At 47.9% G+C, this 16,631-nt stretch overlaps 1 protein-coding gene across 1 annotated transcript in view; it reads right to left on the bottom strand.

Moving 5' to 3' along the window:
- Positions 1-16,631, bottom strand: part of MYO9A (myosin IXA) — a gene marked incomplete at its 5' end in the record, with an annotated part of 145,301 nt that overhangs the window by 16,619 nt on the left and 112,051 nt on the right. Inside the window, 13 exons of the mRNA XM_084268004.1 lie at positions 285-508; positions 1,105-1,262; positions 1,685-1,797; positions 6,247-6,459; positions 7,000-7,081; positions 8,099-9,742; positions 10,692-11,002; positions 11,344-11,493; positions 11,752-11,874; positions 12,643-12,753; positions 13,434-13,514; positions 15,299-15,421; positions 16,094-16,133. Coding sequence (XP_084124130.1) covers positions 285-508; positions 1,105-1,262; positions 1,685-1,797; positions 6,247-6,459; positions 7,000-7,081; positions 8,099-9,742; positions 10,692-11,002; positions 11,344-11,493; positions 11,752-11,874; positions 12,643-12,753; positions 13,434-13,514; positions 15,299-15,421; positions 16,094-16,133 — 3,373 coding nt within the window. The remainder of the gene's footprint in view (positions 1-284; positions 509-1,104; positions 1,263-1,684; positions 1,798-6,246; positions 6,460-6,999; positions 7,082-8,098; positions 9,743-10,691; positions 11,003-11,343; positions 11,494-11,751; positions 11,875-12,642; positions 12,754-13,433; positions 13,515-15,298; positions 15,422-16,093; positions 16,134-16,631) is intronic.

Here is a 16,631-nt window from a genome sequence, read left to right as displayed (position 1 = left end):
TGCAGCCTGCTCAAGGTGATCCTGCTCTGGCAGAAGGTGGGACTGGATGATCTCCAGAGGTCCCTTTCAACTCCCATCAGTCTGTGATTATGTGAAATCTAAACACCGAAGCTGCAGTTCCTACACAGAGTGACTGTATGGTGCATGCACAGTGTGCTCACCCTTCCTCCCAAGTCTGCCCTGATGCACTCTGTGCACCCTTTGCAGCCTTCAGGATAATCTTGGCTTTGTTGTCTCTTTGAGCTCTCAGAGGATTTACCTGGCACACCGAGATCAGGAGTTACCTTTTTCAGGAGAAACTCATCCATGCTCTTCAAGTCGTTAGCGCTGGTTATGATCTGCAGCGAGTCGTTCTGCCACTGTACAGGCTCCAGAGCCACGTTGCTGATCTTGACGCTGCGCTTGCGTTTCACTTTGGGGGAGGGCTCCTTGTTCTCCTTAAACTCCCGTTGGTAGATACCAGACAGCTCAGGACTCCGTGGAGGTGTCAGGTGGTGAGGACCCAACTCTATGGGGGGTAATTACAAAGGGGGAAAGAGATTGAAAAGCAGATGAAAAATATTTCTGCCACTAAGATATGGAGATGGGCATCACCATAAACCTGCAGAGGAGAAAAGCAGCGTGTGGTACTTGTAGGAAGATTATATGTCATTTCTCCTTTTGTTATTTCCTTTCTGTCAATAGGGGAGGCACCTGTCCATGTTCAGACTGCTGCTGAGAGGATCAGAAACAAGAAATTCCTCAAGAATCATTCTGGATCCCACCCTCTAAACTACTTGCCACTGTTTTGGGTCGATGCTGTCCATGGATTCTAGAGACATGAATCACCATGGACACCTGATTTGTGCAGCTTCTCAACCCGTTTTCCCACAGCAGCCTCAGCTAGACTGCACCATCGTACACAATATTCCCATTTACAGACACCCTCACCTTACAGATAAGCCAATGTTCCTCAGCTCTCTATCTTCATCAGGCCCCTACATACTGTGCTATGGTTGGCTGTAGCGTAAGGCCAGGTTGACGTTAGCTTCTCCCTCTGCCACGGAAGCGAAAGCAATTTCTCTGCGCCTTAGGAGAACAGCATCGTGCCACCCCACTGCTTACCTTCACCAAGCTGCAAGCCAGAAATCACCTCCCTGCCAGGGGCTTCTTGCTCTGCATACAACTCTAGGAGCTCAGACTGGGTAGCAAGCTTCTCCCGTGAGGTCTTCTTCTCCCCCTGCTTTCCCTTCCCCCAGAACCTCATCTTGGCTCGGTGAGGCCTGGAAGTAAGTCATGGAAAGAGGAAACACTTCAACTAGGAAAGTTTCCTTCTACACAAAATTACCACAAATTTCCCAGATCTTCATAAAGTTTGAGGGGGGAAATTACGTCCACACAACTTCTACCAGAGAAACCAGGCTACACATCCTCAGGAAAGGCAAGAAACTCAAGTTTCATACATGCAGTTGGGTGGTTTGGGATGGGACGCCTGGTCTGTGTCATCAAAACCTTATCACAATATAAGTAGGACACCCCTTCTAATTGGGCACGTCCGCGGTCACACAGGAAAGGTGGGATGAATAACTCATGTGCTGGCTTTGGATGGTGGACCTCCAAAGGAACCGAGGTGGTTCAGCAAGGTGATGAAGAGCAAGAGGGACATGGGAGGGACTCATATGCCACTTCCAGCCATGTTTCCTACCTCCCATCTGGAGCCAGGCTCTTCTGCGTGGCCGCCAGCTTCCCGATCTCCCCCTGAGACATGGTTTTGTGCAGTTTTGTTTGGCCTTCCCCAGAGGCGAATCGCTGCACTGTCTGCAATGATTCCAAGCACGAAGTGTTTAAAAATGAGACAGCTCTTGGCACGCCAGCTGATTTTCTTTTCCTACCAAAAATTACATGTTTTATCACTTACATCTTTAGTTCTGCCTCCAGTGAAAAACTACAGTCCTGTTGAGCTAGCTACAACCACAGAAATATCTTAACTTCTCCTAAAAAAGAAAGGGATTTCCCTTGCTTCAACTCTACATTGAGCAAGCAATGATGATAATCAGTGGGCACCAAGCCATGGGTCCTTATCACTCAGCCTGCACCAGCATGGTCTGGCTTCTCCATCCCAGAAGAGCCATGTTAGCCATGATCTTTTGCCACGATAAAGAGTTTTGTGGTGTTCCCTAGCACCAAAGGAACCTTCAACCACACAGATCTGGCCCAGAAGAGCTTCCTCCTCCCAACTTTTGTTGAGGACTTCACAAAAAAAGTCGATCAAAGTGTTTGTGCCAAGAACACATCAAAATGAACTCTATAAACCAAGAGATTTTTCAGTGTTAATACAACAGATCTCCACTTCTGCGACCATTTTCAATATCCTGTTCAGGGTGAAATGAATTTGCAAGAATTCAACCAACCAGGATTTCATTAAATAGACCTAAAAGAGTCTTGCTGTATTAAAAAAAATAGCATTTTTTTCTCCCCCCCACCCCCTTCCACCTCCCCCCAGTTTGTAGCTGTTGGGTTTCTGGCACAAGGAAAGCAGGGAATTGAGATGAATTAAAGGATTCAGGAGATGATGGCCAAGTATCTCCTTTGGCTTTCCCCATCAGGTGAAATGTCTCAGCTGAATCCACTCTGTCTTTAAGCATTTCTTTTTCTTCTATTATAAATATTTCAAACAAAATTATACAAAATATGGGCTGCAGGGGAGGCACATTTACTGCATTTCCTCTTCTCCAATGTTTTCTTTTTTCACTCCTGAAACAGCCAGGAGATGGCAGCACATAAGGCAAAATTGCCACTGGGAAAGAAAGAAGCTGCCTAAACCATCAAAGGGTTTCTTGTTCCTGTCGCACTTACACATTTATGTGATGTTCACACATAAATTGCAGATGGATACTAGGGAAAAATCAAAAAATAAACCCTCAAAACCCATAAAAATCGATTTCCATTCAGCCCAAAGTGACAACTTGCTTTGGAAAACGACTTATTAAAATATTGGCCCCCATGATACAGTTTTGGTCTTGAGTAATTTCAACCTTTTAATCACCTTCAGGGCTTTGCTTGGTTTGGTGGTTGAGGGTTTTTTTTTAAATGTATATTTTGGGGGACAGGGATTTACTCCCTTCTTTTCTATTTCAAAGCCATTTAAAGCCTGTTGGTACTGGCTGGGTAAGGGGATCGCTGGAGCAACAATGGGCAAAAGCCTCGTCTCCATAGGAAACGACCTCAGATGTGAAGACAAACCTCTGCACCAGAAATCCCTGGCCAGGGAGCACCACAAAACACCACATGCAGGCAAATGGGTGTAGCCAGGATGTCTGGGGTCATACCCTGGATGAAGAGGGGACCAAGTATTTTTCCTCTGAAAGAAAAACCTGCGTTTCGCCTGCTGACACTAGGAAGAGGTAATTGTGGCCAAGCAAGATGACTTGTCCCAGCAGGCAGCAGTGGTACATGATGCACTGAAGAGCTTCCTAAAGAGCAATGCTCCTTCTGAAAAGTTTAGGACAAGAGATCTTTTATTGCTGGCTCTTCTGGCATGCTTGGCATCATCTGGTGACAGATACTTGGACTGATGTTTGTCAATCTGTGGTGTTAGCATGGAGGTCAGAGCCAAATTGTTCCTTTGTTATCCAAGACCCTCTCTCTACGAGCCTCTGCCCAAGGAGAATGCATTCAGAAGATGCTTCTGGTGTGGTTTCCCTAACCATGGCTTTCTATCTTCTGCAGGAAAGCTCTCCAGGCTGAGGCACAAAACAGAAGTGGTGTTCTTATGTGTTGACCACAGCCAGGAGCTATCCATCCCACTCAGACTTGTCTCACTGCAAGGTGGGGTAACCCTCAGCTAATCACTTGCCAAAATGCTCAAGCCACCTTCAAAGACTTGGTCTTGTCAGGAAGCCCGTTAGCTCTTTGGAGTCAACTGTACCTTCAGCAGCCACCTTATATACTGGTGCACTTTGGGTTTCAGCTCTGGCTGAAGATGCTCTTGATCTTTGGTGCTCTGGGATACGTTAGGCCAGAAGCATGGGTTTCTGGTGGAACTCGACTTAGCAGCTGGTGATACACAATCATTGACTTGACAGTGTAAGAAACTGGCAGGCAAAATGGGCAGGTTGGCGCCAGTGGAGCTGGTGAGCCATCACATGCTCAGCCTCACGAGATCACACGTGCTCTCCCTTTTGTCTAACCAGCAGCCCATGGCCACTGAGCAGCACAAGAGAGGCTTTTTTTTGGTAAGTCATAGCCAGGGGCAGAAGCTGTATGAATAACTCATTCACTAGCACAGAAACCAGGCCGCGCGTGGTGGCTGCCTGACTTGTCTTCATCTTGTGAACATCACAAGACACAAGAAATGTGTCTACACAGGCATTCCCCCTGCTAGAGCTTGTACCCAAACCAACATGCACCAGTATCATAGGCTGCTCCATCATCTCCAACAACCAACGGGACTCTGCCAATAAACATGAATAAGCAGTCCCTAAATTTTGTTACTTGTGGCGATCCTGACCCAGAGAAGCCACAGGCCAAAGGGCCGGTCTCAAACCTGCAATACAGAATACAGATGGAAACACTATACACGTCACCAGGACACACGGACGGAAGGTACCGCCGAGCACACGACTTCACGGGCAGCGCTCGCTAGGAAGCAGAACTCAACCGCACAAGGGACGGAAGAGCTGAGCACCAGGTAGAGCCAGTGATAGGGAGCGGAGGAGGAGAGGGATACAGGAGAGACGAGAGACATTTGGCACCTACTACTACTCGCATGCGGTGAGAGCTGTTAAACCAGGTGAGCAGAGTCCCAGGGAGCGTTTCTAAAGAGCGGCATGAGCCAGGTCCCTCCCGAGGATGGATGGAGCTCACCAAGCGCCTTTTGCATCCCAGCCAGAAAGATTTCTACGGCTAAAAAAAGATCCTAACACTTAGTAAGTGGGTAGCATCCAGGTACAGCATGGCCTCTCGCCTGGGGCTTTTGCCAGGCTATGTAAAAAATGTATTTCACTACATAAAATTCTCCCTTTCTTGAGCTACAAAAGCAGGGAGATGCACTACAGAGCAGCCAGGTGAGCTCAGTTAATACAGCAGTGTCTTTCAAGCAGGGTTTAAAATCATCCTTAAAAATTCAAGGAGTTTGCAAATCTCTGTCCCCTTCCCGTGAGGAAATTATCCCAGGAAAAAAAATTATCCTTTATAATAAAAGCTGCTAACAGAAAAGTCAACAAAAACCCCTCCCTGGCCATCTGACTTTCCTGGAAAAGTTGATTTTAGGATCAGATAAGACGTTTGCTGGACCCATGGCAGTGCTGTAGCACAAAATAAATCGCCGACTTCGGTTTTCATGCTTTTGTTTGGTTTTATACTCAGCTCCATGCCCAGTATCATAGCTGGAGCAGAGCCCCATGAGCTCTGTTTCTCCACACTTCTACGGGAACATCTCCACCACTGTGAAAAAACCCCCACAAATGGTTTGGGAGCTGTCGGCCTCCCCTGCTCCCAAAAACTCTGGATTTGTGATTTTCCAAAAGCTGCTTATCCATATGGGAGATTTAGCCTGAGATGGAAATGCTCAACAGGCTCATGGAGCACGGTCCTGCAGCCTGCTGACTTGCCAAGGAAGACCAATCGCTGTGCTTGAAAAAGCCACTAAGGTTAGGTGGGTTTTTTCCTTTAAACCTCTCTTTCACTCTCACTGTATTTTTATCACCCCATTTACACCTTTTTGGTCTCTCTAAGATGCTGTGGGCCAGTGTTGCTCAGAGGACTGAACAATCATCAGGTGCTGTGGCTGAGGATACAAAATCAAAAGTAATAGGAGGTGCATGATTTATATTGTTTTCTGTCTTGTCTGTTGCTCTTTGGAAAATATTTGCTTTGATCTTTTCTGCAGATGCATATAGATCACTTGTAGAGCGAAAGGATCCCGGGGGGGAGTTTTGCTATTGAGGTTAAACTCCCAAAAAAACTAGGTAGCTGTGGCAAGCTGTGGTAGTCTAAGTGGCAAGACTCCTGAAAAGCTACAGAAACCACAGCTGATAGCGAATCAAGCCAGAAGACATTCCCACAGCCAAGAAATAGGAATGATTTCTCTATTTCACATCCATTTCTGCTGTCTTCACTTGAGTTTACCCCTCTACAGCATCCTTGGAAGTTGGAGAAGCAGCGGTGCAGGGATTAGTGCAGCTAAGGTTAGCAGAGAAAGGCTCCCGCAGCTCTGCTCGCTCCCTTGGTCTTTAAAATCTCCCCCGACACGTTGGAAAAAATTACCATTTCGGAGTCACTGTAACAGGCCTGCCCCAGCCGGGCAGGAGGCACCGCCTCGGGGTGAGGAGGTTGGTCAGAGGAGAGAAGGAACTCAAAATTGCCATCATAATCATCTTCCTCCGTATCCCCCTCCCCATCAGCAAAAGTACCTCTAGTCAAGAAATCGGAGCGCGTCCGCGCCATGCGGGCTTTCTTTTTATGGGTCGGTCTGGGAACCTGCTTGACCAAATGATAAAAGAAACAAACAAACAAACAAACAAAAAAGGTGGTTTTGTTTTGGGTTTTTTTTTTAAAAATAAAAAGGAGATTCTACCATTTTTTTGGCATCGTAGTGTAGCTCAAATACAGCCTTAGGACATCTCTGAGTGACATTGCAGCCCAGGGAGGGGAAACAATATTATGAGGGCACAAAACAAAAAAAAGGACTAGGAAAAGCAAAACCCAAGACAACACGGTGAGAATGCACAGTGATGGATGTCACTCAAACTTATGTTACACCAAATGAAGACAGACTGTGTTGGATGGTGTTTGCCATCAGGATCGTGAGATCCTTTTGATCCAGAGCTGCTATGGGTTCATGTTTCGAGGTTTGTTTTATTCGGTTGCCATACCATCACACTCCCCTTCCCCACGTTTATCAGCCCTCATATTTTTTAGTTCACTTCTTTGAAGCTTTTAAGGGAAAATTGGCAAAATAAAGGGTTGTCTCCCCCCACCCCTTCAATTAAAAGAGAAAATAAACAAGCCACAGCTTACCTCTCCTCTGCCCGACCCTGGCATCTTAAATGGCTTCCTAGCTAGTTCACCCTTGGATGGGCATTGATGATTTGCTTCTCTGCTGAAACACAACAGGACAAACATATTTCATCTCCTAAAAGCCTTCCCACCATGCCAGCCTAGCTTGCTGGAGTATACAAGTCCGTGGCCCAAGTATTCAAGACCAAATTGCGAGTTTCAGGTCACAGGGTTTCAGAATCGCTTTGAATTTTTTGTGATTTGAGTTAATACCAAAGGACAAGAAGATCCTAACTTCTGCCTGCTGACTCCAGCCATAGTGGTGGTTACAGATGGTACTTTTCACTGCTGGATTCTCAAATGTGATTGTTCTGTCGCAGAATAAGATGACAAAGGGATATTTGGTTTTTTATTGACTGTTCCTTTACCCCCCATCATGTGTGCCCAGACATAAAGAACCTGCACAAATCAAATGGGAATCTCCTCCTGTCGCTACTACACCTGGAGGTACCTTATCAACTGCAAACATTCACTGGTAGCTCTTGGACCCTTGCAGGAGGATTTGGGGGGGGGAGGTGGTGTTTACGTCCTTTTTTAAGCTAAATGTACTTTTTGGAGCTAAACCTCTCTAAAATTAGACAAGGAAGCTTAAGCAACACCATAGAGTGGGGACAAATGCTGTTCCAAGATCCTCCCGTGTTTTCCAGACCATGGGAGCAGCCCATCATTTAAGGAATGCAAGAGACTAACGGCTGCTAAGTGCATTACCAGCGTCATTACACGTGTAAGTGACACGGTGTCAAATCTTTTACCATGAGAAATAACCTCCCATGACCATTCATCTAGGGTAAGTGAAAGCAGTGTCAGACCTCCTCCTGTTATCTCCTTTCACCTCCTAAGGCCCATGTTTATCTCCCCTGGCTTACCCAACGCCCATCACATAAGAGACCGATAAATCATACTTGCAGTTCTTTTCCCTCTAATCCCGTCCCGTTTGATGCCAGCAGATCAAGAAACCCATCTTTGTTTCTCTAGGGGCTTTGTACAGCCTCCAGGAATGTGACCTGTAGCAGAACATTTCTTTTAGCCTATGGAGAAAGCATGTCATCTTTCTACTCACTGGAGGCCGAAGGGGTTGTCTTTTGGCGTGAAGAACATGGTGCTGGCCCTTGTCTCCTCGGTGGCCTGGCTGGGCATCCGGGGCTGCCGGAGGCGCTCTGTTCTTGAGAAGTGGCTGCCTGGGAGGTCTCTGGGGTCCAGTGCTGGTCTGGAATGGCTCCGTGTTTCCAGCGCTGATCCTGATTGACCTTCTCTTCGCTCCATGAACATGCTGACAGGTCTGTCTTTGGGGGCACTGTGGGCTGGAGAGCTTCCCCTGGTCCCAACGGTGAGTCCTTTAATGTCCACCGATGAGGTTGGAGCTATGCCCGTGGTGGGGCTATGCTCCCCTCTGCTCTGGGGGTGCAGGATGAGGACTGACTGAGGCCGGCTATCTGGCTTTTTTGTTGATTTGAAGGAGGAATCCTTTATTCTGCTCTGCTCAGCCCTTTGCAATGCTTCCATCCTCCCTTGCTGCTCGAAGGCTTTGCGTTGTTTCTCCAGAATTTCCTTCTGCTGACGGATCTGCTCCATCATCTCCCTCTCATTTTGCAGCTGAAGCTGCTTTTGCCGTTCCTCCTTCTCTACATTGAGCTTTTCCAGCCTCTTGATGACAGAGTCTGGAGAATGGGCCTGTGTCACAGTCGCTGTCCCACGTTCCTCTCTCTTGGCAGAGGACTTCTCTTCCTCACCTCCCAAGGCTCTGCCCTGGTCTGGCTCAGAGTCCTTCCTGACCTCAGAGAATGCAACTGTCCTCCCCTCTCTTTCCACTGCTCTGTTCCTCAGGTTGTTCTCCATCAGCTTCACACTGTCTTGTGGTGGAACATAGAAAGTAGGCAGGTTGCTGGAAAGGAAAGTTTCTCTTGGATGTACCTTGCATGTAACATTCTGGGGGTCACAGACAACACGTTCCTTCATGGTGAGGTTATCAGGTAGCTCCAGGTCTGAAGGTATCCTTCTGCAACTGGGTAAATTGCTGTTCACATCTGCCGCACAGAAAGACTTCTCCTGCAGATGAGCCTGGGGACTGCTAGGCAGAGAGTCAGCAGAAAATGACTGCACATCTTGCTCATCTAAAACCAAGGAAACGAGTTTACTACTTGGGGTATCTTCACAGCTTAACATCTCAAAGCTCCCTTGAGAGCTTTCGCTCTCTGGGGTTCCCTGAGGGGAATGAAGTGCCTCAGATACAAGCTCAGTGGACCACCGCCGCTCTTCTGAAGGCGACAACCCGCCCGTGGACCGGACTTTTAGCAGCTCCAAGCTAAATTTCGCCTGTTCCAGTTCACGCATCCTCCGGCTTTCTCTTTTAGCACGAACCACTTTTTTCTGGTTGAGATCCTCCAGTGACTTGGGTCTCTCTCTCACAACCACCTCCTCTTCAGTGTCCATCCCGCTCTGGCTACTGGCTCTCTCATGCCTTTTGTACAAGAAATTGGCAGAAGTATCCAGTGGGTCCATGTGATTCACCCGATTATTCTCCATCAGTGATTTATGTTCCTCTATAGCTCTCACTCGCTCCTCAAACGAGCTGTCCTCCCACTTAGACGGGTCAGAGCCCTTAATTTCCAAAGCATCATCTGCCTCGAGTCCATCATCTTCCCTACCCGACAGGCCATTCTCCAGCTGCATTTCTTTCAATCGCTGCTCTTTCAAAGCTCTAAACCTGCAAGAAAAGCAGAAAACCAGCACGTTGTACCCCTGTGCCTGCTCACTTCCCCACAAGGCACTGCACTGGTAGCATGTTATCACCACCACCTTCATCAATCTCAGCACGGTTGGCATCTCAAGCAACCCTCCTTGCATGCACAGAGCAAGATGACATGAACACATGTTCAGCTTTCAACCTTCTCCTTTTATGTCACCTCTCCGACTTAAGGATAGTCCCAACGCACCTGCAAGTTCCTCTCATGCTGATGGCAGCAGGTCCATCCTCTATCCCTGGTCTAGGTCATTTGTAAGCTGACAGAGCCAGAAGAACTTAACCCACTGCACCCTCTCAGCTTCTTCACCTTCACCATCATGCCTGGGCTGCCTCTGGTACAACTAGCAGAGACTTGCATCCCAAACCAAGAGCTCTTTGCAGCTCCCAAATCTTCCACCCTATGTCCAGGTGCTCCACACCTTGCAGGCAGCGTCTTCAGAGAATGGCCCTGCAGCCAGCAAGCCACAGCACGGCTGGAAACCCTCTCTCCTTCACAGCGGCTGGCTCCAGTATCTCCTATCCCTGCAAGCCAGCACAGTGACCAGATTGGTGAGGCAATGTGGGATAAAAATAGGCTACTTAAACTGGTGCTGCTGCCAAGGGGTAAAAAAAAAACCCTCCTGAGTATTTATGGCCTTGGATTCCCTTGGTGCCTACGTGCTCCAACCTGAAATAGGCTTTGCTTGTGCTAAGAGTAGGACACGCAGCTAAATAAACTCCTTTGTTAGAAAGCGTGGACAAACGAAGGGATCAGAGTAGGTCGGGACAGGGTCAGGGATCCTACGAAGGGACACCATCCTCTGTAAGCCACCGTGCTGGAGCAGTGCCCAAATTCACATCAACCGCCTCCACCCCCAACAAGCACCACGGGAAATATGCTTTCTTTTTTAACGGAGGCCAACGGCGTTACCTCAGCCGTGCTAAGTATCCTCTGCAGGCCGCCTGGAAGCAGACGACTTTGCTTCTGCTGGCCGCGTACAACTGCTTTGCGCGGTGTCCTCGCCAGGCTGCCTGGATGCTGGTGGCCGCGTCATGCCGTCGCTTGGTGTACTCCCGCCAGCAGCTCTGGATGAGATGGGCTGCAAACTGCATCTGTAGGAACCTCCGCCTCTCCACAAAGCCACGCCAGTGGGTCTGGAGAACAACGGCAGCTTTCTCGAGGACAAGAGGGTCTGGGCATGGTTCACCCTGCTTTCGGCTCTGGTAACTACGCCAATATCTCTGCAAACACAGCAGGCAGTTCCTCGTAAGGGGTGTCATAGAATCAAGGTTGGAAAAGACCTTCAAGATCATCAGACCTACACCACACTAAACCATCTCCCGAAGCGCCTCATTTACCCGTTTTATTGAACACTCCCAGTGTCTCATGGGGATGGGAGAGCACCAGCCCTCACACAACCTTTCCAGCTCACTCAACCCCCATGCCCCAACTTATATGGCACTAGAAGTCAAATCCGGATTGTACGTTCCTTCCTCAGAGAGGGAACCTGACTTTAGCCATCAGCTGTACGGGTGGGATTTACAGCTTGTCATTTCCAACAGAACCAGTCACCATCACCTACCTGTATGATCACGGCGGCTTGCCTTAAGCTCAGGAACTGCCTCCTACAGAGCATGCTGCGGAACCAGTGCTGCAGCAGCGTGATGCGGCGCAGCACCTCCTGATGGAGCAGGTCCTGGAGAAGCTGCCGCTCCCGCTCCTTCACGAAAACCTGGCCAAAAAAAACCAAACAAAAAAACAAAACCCAAACCCAGAAAAGCCCACTAGCATGGAAGGCTTCCATCAATTAAATGCCACTGGTTTCTGTCTCCTGCATGCCCAGATCAGCAGATAATTTTAGCTAAGCCACCTCTGACAGGGTCAGTAATTAAAAAACATGTATAAAGATGTTAACTTACTGTTACAGAAATGCTGGCACACCTTACATCTGTATCTCTAACATAAATCTGAGCTGAGGATAAACATTTACCATTGTTCTTCCGACTTGGTAATTGTCTGGATCGAGTTGTATTTTCTGGAAGAAGTCATGGATATTGTGCTTAGAAGGGCTGATTCCTTGTGGCAGGAGGACATGGAAATGGTTCACAAAATCCTGAGAAGAAAAAAAAACCCCACAAAACCCAAACCATTAAGATTTGGTTAGATGAGTCCTGCTGTGTCCTTTCTTCCATAAATAACGGATTTGCCCCACTGGCCACATGAAACCAGTTTTATCGAGTGAGCTGATAGCATTTTACAGACCAGGGAGCACCAAGTTTCCTCCACCAGTTCTGGTTTGATGGGAAACACATCAAAGTAGGAAGCCAGAAATATTCAAACATCTTTTGGCGTGGGAGAAGAGGTTCTGCAGAACCCACGGGGTCATCTTCAGCTAAAAATGCTGCTAAAGAAAAGGGGTTACCAGCATCTGCAAAGCATCTCCAAGATGCTCCATCAGTTTACTGCTGTGAGGACTCAAAGGAGAGGAGGAGGTACGAGGGGACAGATCCTCCCAAGGATAGCATCTGTGCTCTCAGCAAGAAAGAACAGAGTGGTTCTCCTGTTGAAAACAGCTGCTGTGCAGGACACAACATCTGGCTCAAAGCAGCTGCCAGCAGGAAACCAATCGGCACCAGCAAAGCATGAAAGGCCTGACATGTGCACAAAACCTGACAAAAACATGGAAAAGAAGAAAATAGGAAAACCTGGAGAACTTCTGAGCAGCTTAGAGGATGCCAATCACCCTCCCAATGGTACGCAGCCAGCACCAATGTGACAGGGTGAATGCCAGAGAAACCCCAAACCCATGAGCTAGCAACATTCAGACAACTACAGTAACGACAATAAAAGGTGAGGGAAGACTGAAAGGGTTTTCCCCAACCTGGAAGGAGTATTTGCAGCTGTATCCCGACTGGCGAATGCGAACGGTCTCCAGCATCCCCGTGTATCGCAGCTGCCTGAGCACCAGGCTGTCACTGAACCGCAGGGGCAGCTGGAAGGGGAGAAACAGGCCAACGATGAGCAAATATTTCCTTTAACTGGAGCTTTTAAGAGTAAAAAGGGATTCAGCAGATGTAGCACATCTGCACGACACAACGGTCCCAGCTACGACGGTGAGCGGCGAGATAATCTCGTAGGCAGAAAGCTTCATCGTTAAACGCCTGGGTAAGATGTTGAAAGATTCATCCCCAGGAAAGCTGTGCTACCGCAACCCTCGCTCTGAACTGAGGGTCCTCAGCCCACGAGACAAATCAATGCTTAAAGCCAGATTTAAAACCATACGAGGCTCCGCTGAGTCCGTTTGAGTAACGGGGGTTGTTTTGGAAGTGTCTGCTTTTTTTCCTATAGTAACTTCATTTTAAAGCGGGTTTAGGGCTCGAGAAGAGCGCGAGTGGATTCATGGGTCTGTAAATTTTTATTACAGGTGGCTGGAGCTTCAACCGAGACAATTTCATTGAATGTTTTATCTAGACACGCTTCTACAATTACAAGAAAAGCCAGGGCAGCTTATCAAGAGCAACACCCAAATGGTTCACATCAAGCTTCCCACTCCTCACATGCAAATATCTTCTCACCCTAGCTCCAACTGGGGCTTTTATCTCTCTCTGTCAATTCCCAAAATATTTCCAAGATGACTTTTAGTGGCACCGTTTTGAACAGGATGGGATTTACCTTTTCAGCGTTGGATCGAATGCACTTGACAAAATAAGGTTCTGCTTGGCCGAGGGTCTCCATCAGCTTGTTGAGAGACGCCTGCAACAGAGAAGACATCTTCATTTCACATTTCCCCTTATTTCTGCATCAATATTAAAAATCTAGCCTGTAAATATGGATTTATATTGGCACGGTTGCGACAGCGCAACCGTCTAATCTTTAATTGCCAAGCACATCACCTATGTGGCATTAGTAATGTGCTCTAGAGTTGATTACTCCTAATTTTAATAGCATCTAAAGCTCAGTTATATAAAAGAGATTCCGCTGCATATTTACTCTAAGCCCAGTTATCACGTTTTGAATGGCTGCATTAATGAAACGGCGTGATGGTGGATAGAAGCGTTTCGTCTCCAGATCTGCTTGCAGGAAGCTTTTTCTTCTCCTTGTCGGTTTAAAGACGCCTTTAGGGGAAGCCTTTCATGTTTAGAAAAAATTCTCTACACTCAGGATCTGGGGAAGAGCAAGGGATGGATCCCAGGCACATGCGATGCAGCTGCCTTGTGTTTATTAACTGCATGCGAATGTCCCTGTCGTTCCCAACCCGGGGAGCGGAAGGGAGGCAACGTGGCAGACGTCTGCCGGCACGTTCTGGGTTTTCTTAAAAGTAGATCAAAATCACTCTTTTTTAAAAAATAAATTGTGATGGGCTGACCCTGGCTAGGGGCCTGGTGCCCCCCAAGGCCACTCTGTCACCCTGCTCCTCAGCTGGGCAGGGGACAGAAGATACAACAAAAGGCTCCAATGCAGGTCACAGGGCTTCTGGGCTGCAGAAGCACATTGGTGGCTCATGTCCACACATACCCCCAAGTCCTTTCCCTCAGGGCTGCTTCCCAGCACATCATCTCCTAACCTGTATGTATAATGGGGGCTGTCCTGACCCTGGTGCAGGACCCTGCGTTTGGCTTTGTTGAACCTCAGGGGGTTCACCTGGGCCCACTTCTCCAGCCTGTCCAGGTCCCTCTGGGTGGCATCCTGTCCCTCCGGCACAATTAACTTCACCACTCAGCTTGGTGTCATCAGCAAACTTGCTGAGGGTGCACCCACTCCCACTGTCAGTATCATTAATAAAGATTTACTTGTTCATTAATAATTAATCTTACCCAGAGGCTTTCTAAAAATAACCCACATTGCAATGAGAAATGCACTGTTTTGAAGCCGAACCCAAGCCAGACTGCTCTGAAACCGATTATTAACGGAAAAGCTGCTTCCCAATGTTACCGCCCGCTCATGCGTGTCTCCTGTGGCTCTTCCCAAGCCCCAGGGCAGATATCCAAGGAATATTTTCGCTGTGGCTATTCCTAGGGACAGCGCTGCTGACACACCAAACGCTGAGTTGATCCCTACTGTGGATTCCTCTGCCTGCCTCAAGATAATGCAGCAATATTTTGGGACCTTTCCACCCCTATTGAAGTTCATTCTGGCTGTCCTGACACCAGGCTGGAGTTCAGAGGCTGAACGCAAGTAAAAAGACTGTAAAAAAACATAATTTGGGGATTTTTGCCGTTTCTGGATGCCTCAATGTGATGACTTGGAAAGCAAGGTACCAGAGGACAGGGATGTCGCAGCATCTCTGCTCTGCAGTTCATCCTCACCTCCCCATCTTCTTCCACCACATCATCTCCCGCCCCGATATCCACCTCTGCCCCTTGCTTCTCTCCATTTACACTCTTGAGATACCTACAAACTGTCTCCTACCTTACCCAAGCCACTTCCTCGGTTAAGTTCACATCCTCAACAGTGGTGAGGATGCGACAGGCACCCTAGGGAACTGGGACAGGTATTTGCTGTTGATTCCCCGCCCCGTATCAAAGGCAGAGGGGTACCTGGAACTGGGCACTGATGCTGGGCGGTTTTTTCTTCTTGTGGAGATGGAGGAGAGATTTGGTAATGCGGTCGTGCAGTGTCAGGTTGGTTAGATGCTTGAGGGACTTCACATCCAGCATGTGCTGTAGGAAAAGAGAGATTCCATTTGTTCTTGATAAATACAAAAATAACTAGATCTCATCCACAAATTATTCACTGTTAACCGACAGCTCATTGATGAACTGTATCTGTGCCTCTTCAGGTGCACCCAGGGAGGGGTAAACCCAGGAGGAGCTTGATCCTCTAGATCCTCCATTCCCAACTAGTAATGCAGCATCAGCAAGGACCATATTAAGCATTATTCTTCTAGATCCAGCACATCTCTTGGCATCTCATACAATACAGTAAATGCAGCCAAGATGGAGGGAAGCTGAATATTAGACAAGCCTGTTGTCCATCAGGTACCAACCCTCTTGCATAAGCCACCCGTTCATTTTAATTTAGACTTTTAATTACCAAATTTCACCACCATGTGTGTGCTTTAATTAAAACACCAGGTATTTTTGTCCCAGGAGGACAAAATAAAAAAGAGCCAGAATAAACCCAGGAAAGGAGGATGAAAGCACTCATAGAGCACTCTCCCCACACTAATCAGGCTGACACCTTTCCATCTGATATAAATTAGAGTGCCCTGAACAGAGCTGAGCTGCCCAAGGTCTTGATGGGTCTTTTTCTTGCCCATCAACACCTCATCACTGTCCCCTACGCTGGTAACCCACAGACCAGCAAGGTGAAACCTGGTGTGTCTTGCTCACCTTTGGGAGATTCGGTTTGGCTTTGAAGTTCTTATTTCGCCTGGGGAGACAATAAAGGGCTCAGGTGAGTCCACACGTGCAGTCACTGAATGGAGGAGTTCATGAAACAAGCCCTTCCCAGTCTCCTTCAGTGGGTGCTTCTGCTCACCTGCACTGAAATTCGGCTGGTTCTGTGTGCCGCAAACAGGTTTTACAGATTCAGTGGCACAGATCTGAGAGGCAGGTATCCAATTTAAGGGAATGGTTACACTGGAAACGATGGGGACGCCGGTAATTTGGGTAGACTGAGGGAGTGCTGTCAGAAAGGACTGACCACCTGCCTGCTTCCCCACACCCCACGTTAACGCCAGCCACCCCAGCGATGTTCTCTGAACCGTATGATGAAGCTGCAGCATGAATCATCAACATCATTTCCCCACCTAATTTGTAATGGAAACTCTGATATCACATTAAAAAATGCGACTGCGTTACAACGCTGTCATATCTTCAGACTGGTTTGACCGGCAGACTCGTTCCTCCTCTCTCCTCCCCCACCTCT

This window comes from Gallinula chloropus, assembly GCF_964237585.1.
Source record: "Gallinula chloropus genome assembly, chromosome: 9".
Lineage (NCBI taxonomy): Eukaryota > Metazoa > Chordata > Aves > Gruiformes > Rallidae > Gallinula > Gallinula chloropus.
Note: the sequence above shows the minus strand (reverse complement) of the source record. Positions and strands in the feature narration are given on the sequence as shown.